At 46.3% G+C, this 7665-nt stretch overlaps 1 protein-coding gene across 1 annotated transcript in view; it reads left to right on the forward strand.

The window, feature by feature from the left end:
• The window catches only part of RNF130 (ring finger protein 130), a 47937-nt gene extending 46956 nt beyond the window's left edge, over positions 1-981 (forward strand). The window contains exon 9 of the mRNA XM_062002666.1: positions 821-981. Within this exon, the coding sequence (XP_061858650.1) occupies positions 821-930 (110 nt within the window). The 3' untranslated portion in view covers positions 931-981. The remainder of the gene's footprint in view (positions 1-820) is intronic.
• The last annotated feature ends 6684 nt before the right edge of the window (positions 982-7665 follow it).

Raw genomic sequence — 7665 nt, forward strand, 5'->3', positions numbered from 1 at the left:
CTGGTGCACTGTAATCTAAGCAGCCTTGCTCCCAGCTAATCCCCCCTGGGATCAAGAAACCAAGTAATGAAATGTTTTGGCCGAGGGCCTGATCTGATAGATGCTTTCAGAGAGGACTGTTTCTACAGCAGTAGGGCTGGGCATCTCACAAAATGCATCTGTAGGTTTGGAGAGCCATGGGAATGCCAGGCCACCAAGGAAAAAAAATGAACTTGTATTTCCCACTCTATCAACAGCCACCTGGTGTTTGTGTCAGCTGTCACCAGTGTGAGAGAGTTGGGTCTCCTTTGGTTCTGCGTAAGGAAACACACGGGTGCCTATTTGTAGAAGGTGTCCCTGAGTGGATGGAGGTTGCTGAGCTCTGGAGGAGGTCAGGCTTTCAGCAGCATCAGAGGCTCCTTGGTGACTTCCTCACTCAGCCTCTTCACTCCTTGCAACCCTTTGCTGTAGCACTTTGTGCCAGTGCATGGTGCAGGGAACTGGGCACCTACCAAAGCTTTCTGAAGGAAGCACGTGGCAGCTTTATAAGGCTGTAAATCAGCAGCAAGCACTGAATGCAAAACTCCAGCCTGCCCCAGCCTTGCTCAGACTTGACCTGTTTTATCTGAGAGAACCATTTGGGGTTGAAGCAGTTGCTTTGAACCGGCAGGGGAGCACACAAGGGAGGTGAACTGTTTCATACAGCTCTCACTGTTTTGCCTTAAAGGGTGACTGTTTTTCCCATGCATTCTGTGGTTGGCCCCTATGTACAAGGATGCTTTACTTGGTTGTTACGTTGCTCACGTGTGTTCCTAACAAAGTTTTGTTCTACCTCTCGTAGGCAGTCACTTCTTTCATCGTAACTCTCTGTCCCCTCGAAGCCTGGTCTACGAGAGCGAGTTCTCGACCATCGAGCCAGCCTTGGACATGTATGACGAGAACAAAACCTGAAAGGAATCCGTGCTCCTTCCTGGCCCTTTTCCCGTTCTTTTCATTTCTCATTCCTATTGTTGTGTACTCTTTCCATGGATCTCCTTTGTCTGAAGAAGAGATGCTTTTTCCAGAACACCAACCCACCTTCTCGATTGCAAAGATGAAGACCAGCTGTGGTGGTTTCTGAGGGTGGCATCTTTGAGCTGACAAAGAGTGGTGCACAAGCAAGATTACCTGATGGAAGTTGCTGAGTAACAGCATGGGGAGCCGTGTTGGTCCAGCCGTGGCGGTGCAGAAGAGGTTTTATGGTGGTCCTAAGAGTTTGTGTTGTACTGCAAATGAGTCTCCTACACAAGCATCTGCTGTTTCCATTTTTTTGATCGTCCAGATGGTTGGGCAATGTCAGAAAGGGAACTGGTTGTAGAGGAGATGGCTAATGACTGGTAAAAGCACTCGTATATCTCAGTCAATCCATAACCTTACTGTGAAATAGCCCCTTCTGAAAGGGACCTTTATAAGTGCATTGAGTTTCCTACAACCCACATAACCCCAGACAATAGCAAGCCAGTCTGATGTTAAAGCCACAGAGAGGGCCTGCGTTTGCAGAAGGATTTCAAGGAACTCGATGCTTGGGTTTTTTCTCCAGTTTGACTGCAGCAGGAGGAAAATGGCTCACACAGAATACACTGTTGGTCCTTCCGTGTGCTCAAGTCAAGTTAGTCTCTTTGTATAAGAGGACATTGACAGAACCAGCACTTGATCTACCTGAAAATCAGTAGACTTTTTGAAATATGCAGAAATCTAATTAGCTTTCTTTCTCACTTAACTTTTTTTGGGGGGGAGGGGTGTTAAAAGAATCAAGTGAATTTTTCACCGAGCTTTTTTAAAAGCCAGCATGTTGGCATTACACAGAGAAGAAAAGAGGTAAGCTTCTTATCCCCTTCTTCCATTGAGATCTGCAACAGTTAAATAACAAACACATTCTCTAAGCTGTGCCCTTTCCCACTGACATCAAAAATGGGGATGCAGAAAGCAGCAGAAGAAAGGAAAGCAGCAACCGCTTTGACACACTGCAGGAAAAATCGATTTTTACCGTCGTGTGACAAAAGCAGTGGGGAAAGGAATATTGTTTGCAAGCTTCTGAAAGAGTAATGCAGAAATGGAGGGCAAGAGAGGAACCTCTGAAGTTGTCATCCACAGGGTTCCTCAAACGAGCAGACGTGGAGGAGCAAGAGCTTCTGCTCCACCTTTTCCTACCAGACAATGCATAGCTGTTCAGTGGATGTTTGGATTTTTCTCCATGGCAGTCTAAGTTACTGTAGGTGTAGAAATGCATTTGTGTCCTTGTAATGTGAAACAAAGCTTCACTCTCTGTATAGGAATCTTGAGAAATCAGTTAAGCCAAAAAGAAAGGTAAGACATACCCTGCCACGCTTTAGTTTCATCTGCTTTTGCTATGAGCTGGGGAATTTCCCCTCCTTCATTATGTTTTTTAATTGTAGAGCAGTCTGCTTGACATATATCCTTACCTGCAGTGTGGTTCAGCCGTGTCTTTAACACGAATGGTTAAGATAAAAATGAAAACTCAGCTCTGTAAAATGAGGAAATGATCCTCTTTGCCGAGCGGGCTTTGACTTTTGTTGCTGTGCGTCAGCTTTATTTAATCTGATAATTCAAGAGTGGGTGGTGTGAAGTGAAGGGAGGTTTTTCTCCTAATACCCACGTTTATATTTATCTAATGCACTTTTACTGTCATTCAGCTCACCCTAGAAATATGCATAAACCCCAGACTTGTTTTTAAGAGCACAATTTTAACACCCACTTTCTCCTACAAAGCAGAAGGGAAGGTCACAGAGCGTGCCAGCCGGGGGCTGAGTGGCAGCAGGTTGTGGCCAGCATCCTTCCTCTCCTTTTGGATGCGCAAAGGGAGGCAGCGCCAGCGAGCCCGGGCAGAGCTCCCAAACCCAGCCTGGCAGAGCTGCACTCAGGCCCGTACAGGGCTCAGGGGTGGCAGAAGGGCTGATTGAGCAACCCCTGTTTTCGTAATTACATCAGCAAGATCGCAGCAGGCCAGACACGTGAGAGAGAGGACCTTCCAAAAACAAACGCCCGAGAGGAAAAGGCACCATCTCTCAAGGATGTTAGAGGGCTTGTTTTTATCTCTGGTGGGCAGTGAGGTTACAAAAAGCCAACAAACACCTGGGTGTCCGTGGTTAAATACAAAATTGTCTGGGTGTCTCCAACAAGCACGCCACAGCCTACCCTGTGCCACAAGCCCCAGCCACCAGCTTGGTACACAGCCCTGCCAGCAAGGTTTTGGACAGGAGAACCTGTTATAGCACTGCACAGGGCATAGTTGCTCTGAGCAAATCCTTCTTGCAGGGGCTGCTTCAGTCTAACAAAGGAATTTGCCACAGGGATTGGCCCCAAGGCCACCAGGAATGTCACCAGGACACGAGGCATGGTTTTGGCATGGAAACAAAACAGTTTCTACCGGCTGTGTACCAGAGTACACAGAAAAGCTAGAAAACAAAACAAACATTAGAAAGTGCAAAACCTCAAAAGACAAAATAATAAATTGTGACATTTATATTTTCTTAAATGTCCTTATTTCTAACCTAGCATCTTGGTTTTAAGGGAGGGGAGGGAAGGTTTGCCTCTGTGGAGGTCAGGGCCTGGCACAGTGATATAAAAATGGATTTGTTCCATTGGATAAGGGAGACAATGATTATAATTGAGATCCTGGGTTTGTAAAAGCTTGCAACACTAGGAAAATTAAAAGCTAGTTGAAACAGTTGATCCCTACGTGCGTGCTGGGACGTGCCATAGCAGGCATTCTTCTACTTAGTCATATTGAGGATGGGGAGGAGGCACCACAGTAACACGGGTGATTTTTCTGGGCTATGTTGGTAAGTTTGAGGTTTTCCTTTTCATATTAATCAGTATATAAAAAAAAAAGCTTGATGAGCATCGTTGTTCTTGTTCTGCACTGGTGCTGTGTATGGTTGAGTCATTACATAGAAGCAAAATATACTGCAAGCTGCCATGAACTGTAAGTGCCAGTAACCTGGGAAATCATTTTTAACAGAAAACATTAATTTCATCACTTCTACATATTCAAATAAAAAGAAAAAGCTTTTATCTCAAAGTATTTTCCAAAGCTATTTGAACCCTGGCACTTCACCTTCTCTTTCCTGGCCTCCTGTTCTATGAAAGATTTGCATGTTCCCGTAAGACATTTGTAAAATCAAGGTTTGCTTGTGTTCTTAGAGGATAATTGCCAGTAAAAGAAACCAGACTGTAAGTGTGTTTTTTACCTATAATACTATCACTAAGTATTACATTTGAAGCATGTTAAAATTTACTCAACAACACTCACAATTATTCCCTCCGGTGGGCTCATGTGTTGGTATCTGTTTGCCCTGTCTCCTTGCTTCTAGGACGCTTGGGAATAGCCAGATATTCTACGTAAGCCAAAGAAAGAACAAAAACATTTAAATACATGTGTTTAGGACTGTATTATGAGACATCAACACAGTCTCTGTTTTCTTTAAGCACACTCATGTAAAACAGTGCAAAGGCTTGGGAGAGCCAAGAGCTTGAGCAGCTCCTGAAAAGCAGAGGGAGGTCTGCAGGAGGCAAGAGTCACACTTGAGGCTGCAGGACTTATTTAGCCTAATGTAGGTTTGAGATCATGCCACAGTCATAGGTCATGAGCTGATGGATGAAGGCACCAGGGTTGCGCTGAAGTTCAGGCAGCTCTGCAGCCTGATCACTAGGGAGTGAGTTGACTTAATTGTTGAAAATATGGGGTTTTTTTCTTAGCTAATAGTCATCTGTTTTTTCAATTAAGTAAGTAAGTAGGACGGCAGTGCACAAGGCAAGGCATGGCAGGCAAACATGAGAGCAAAGGGTGTGCTGCCAGGCCTGTGAGACAGGGAGAGAAAGGCAGGAGGGCTCAGGGCAGGGACCCCAGGAAACACCTTCAGCTTCACAAGTGAAGCTTTCGCTCCTTTGTCACCCCATGTTACCCATCCATATGTGACCTAATTTTACAGCCCAAGCGGTGCAGAAGAGTGTGTGATGTGCTATGACAGCTTGCATATGTGTTGTTATATATGAAGATATCTTCACTTTCTCCTTTCCCTGCTAGACTTGGTGCAGTACAGCGTACTGCCATAAGGGCAGCCGGTGCTCCGGCACGCTGGCTGGAAACCACTGAGCAGGGGAGGGGCTGAGAGAGGGAAAGATGCTCCAATGAACCAGATTGGTGGGAAATCACGAGAAAGATAGGCTGTACTTTTGGAGGTTGATGCTCATTTCTGCCTTGTTTCCAATGTCTTTGAAATAAGAGAGAAAGAGGTAAACCTCCCCCTCCCCCGCCCCTCCTCGTAGGATGCAATGACAAAAGTGGGGCTCTTGACAGGTTTTTTTCCTGGCATGGGGCCATGGTGCTGCATAACCCCAAGTCGGCAATGTCCTGACCTGTTGGCTAAATCCCCAACCTCTCAAGGGGCTGTCACATTTCCCTAGTGCTTGTGAAGCACTGTAGGGGGATGAAAGACACTCTCATGAGCTTTTGCAAAGCAGCTGTAATTGACACCATTTTATCTATGTCACTTGTTTGATCCTTTCATTCACCCGCTCTTTTTAAAAGCCTGTACACTCTTCTTGAATTTCCAAACACTCTTAATTCTCCCCAATTTATCTTTGCCCTTCCACCCCATCAATTACTAGCAATTTTCTCTTCCTCCTGAGAGATGGGTGAAGATCCCCGCTGTGCAGGCACTGCCATCCACCCCACCTCCAGCATCTTCTTCATCGCCGTGCTGTCACTGTGCTGGCCAGCCCCTCAAAGGGGATTTGTCTCTCTGAACTAGCATCACAGCCCACGGGAGCACAGAGGTTCCTAGCGGGTTGTTCTCAGCCAAAGCAGGTTGTGTGGGACGTGGGCTGTTGTGGCATGCTTGTTCTGTGGATCTCTTCATGGAGCATCCTTTCACTCTTCAGCCTACTAGCCTCAAGGAGATGCCCAGATGAACAGAGATGAATGTGTAGGTTGTGCAATAATGTCTGAATATTTCTTCTTTTTGTGGCAATAATGTCCAGGGTCTCTGGCATGGGGCCCTGTGTTACAAGGTCCCTAAAGTGATAATTTAATTATTATTAATACTTAATTGTATTAATATACCTGCAAAGTAAGAAGGGCATAGGGGTTTTTTTGAAAGTTGAAGTTGTGTAGAGTGATTTCATTGCAAGGCTGAAGTGTAACATGAGCTAATGTCACATAGCTGGGACTGGGGGTTCACAGCCCAAAAGTCTGCAGAACATGCATGTGAAGGCTCCCTCACTCCTGCCGGGCACGGGCTATTCCCTTCTCCACTTGCATCCACCTGCAGCTCACTGCAGCTGTGAGCCTCCCAGGAGCAAGAAGCTTTTATATCTTTGCCTTGAGCTCAGCTGTGTGCATTTCCTGTATTATTTGCCTGTTTTTTTGCTGCTTCTCACGTGCTCTGGGACTCTCCTTTGCTTGGCTCTGACTTGGTCTTCAGCTGCCTGAACCCCTCAGGGGGACAAGAGCCATTTTTTTTTCCAACCAGAGAAGTTGTGCTGGGTTGTGGCAACTGCATCAGATCACTGGATTTACTCTTGATCTACAATGTCTGTGTCTATAACACCCTCTGGCTGTCTTAGGCAGTAAAGGCTGTAGCTGCCTGCAGCCTTGGCACATACCCGGGCTGTATTGGTGGGGATCTTACAGAAACAGCTCCACAGCTCAACAACCCTCCCATGTTCCACCACAGGAAGGTCTGGGCTTTGTAATTAAGTCGATGTTCTTTGCTGCTTTCGAGTCAGGAAAGTTTAATGGGACATTTGGGGCTGTAAAATCCTGTTTGCAGATTCATGCAGTTCCCGCATCACAGCCAGCAAGGCAGTGTCCCAGCCTGTCGCCTGACAGGGCTCGCTTTGTGTTTGCACTGGGAAGTGCTAAATGAAGAAGAAGCCTTCTCAGTGACCACCACATCAGCAGGTAGACTTGTTCCACCTCATCTGTCTAGACTTCACTCCCAGCACTGGTAAGACCTGTCACCCTAGTCCTGTAAGTGGAATAACCTTTGTGAGAAGACTGAGCGATAGCATCTGATGCTCTGCTGCAGTTTGCAAGGAGATGCTAAATACTAAAAGGTTCTCTGTACGACTGTGCCTGTTCTGGATCATCTGCTCGAGGCCATGGCTAACTATGCACAGAATCCACCAACACGGGATCATTTTACCCCGGCAGAGAGGGGATGCCCCAGCCTTTGGGCTTGGAAGACTGCGGCAAAAAAAAATAAACACAAAGCCCCAAATTTGCGTGCATGTAAAACAAAAGGTCTGTTTCAGCTGACTGCAGGGTGGGCCACATTGGTGTGACCACATCACCTGACAACGCCCGCAGCTGCCAGGGGTCTGGCAGGGACACAGGCACGGCGGCGGCGCGGTGACCTCCTGACAATCAGGTCTTTCCAGCCCTTGTGAAATTGTAGCTTGACAGCAGCAGAAGTTCTTGATGTGTTTTGGTGTAAGTATAACACTGTATCGTAGTTAACGTGGTATATGCCAATATGTTAATAGTGTATACCAGTTAGTTAGGGTTTGCTAATGTACTACATTTCAATAAAAAGCAACTTAAAAAGATGGGGTTTGTGTGAGTGGTGTCTCTCACAATACAGGAGGATGAGAGCATCAGCCGGTGACTCCAGTCCCTCCAGT

This window comes from Colius striatus, chromosome 9 (genome assembly GCF_028858725.1).
Source record: "Colius striatus isolate bColStr4 chromosome 9, bColStr4.1.hap1, whole genome shotgun sequence".
Classification (NCBI taxonomy): Eukaryota; Metazoa; Chordata; class Aves; order Coliiformes; family Coliidae; genus Colius; species Colius striatus.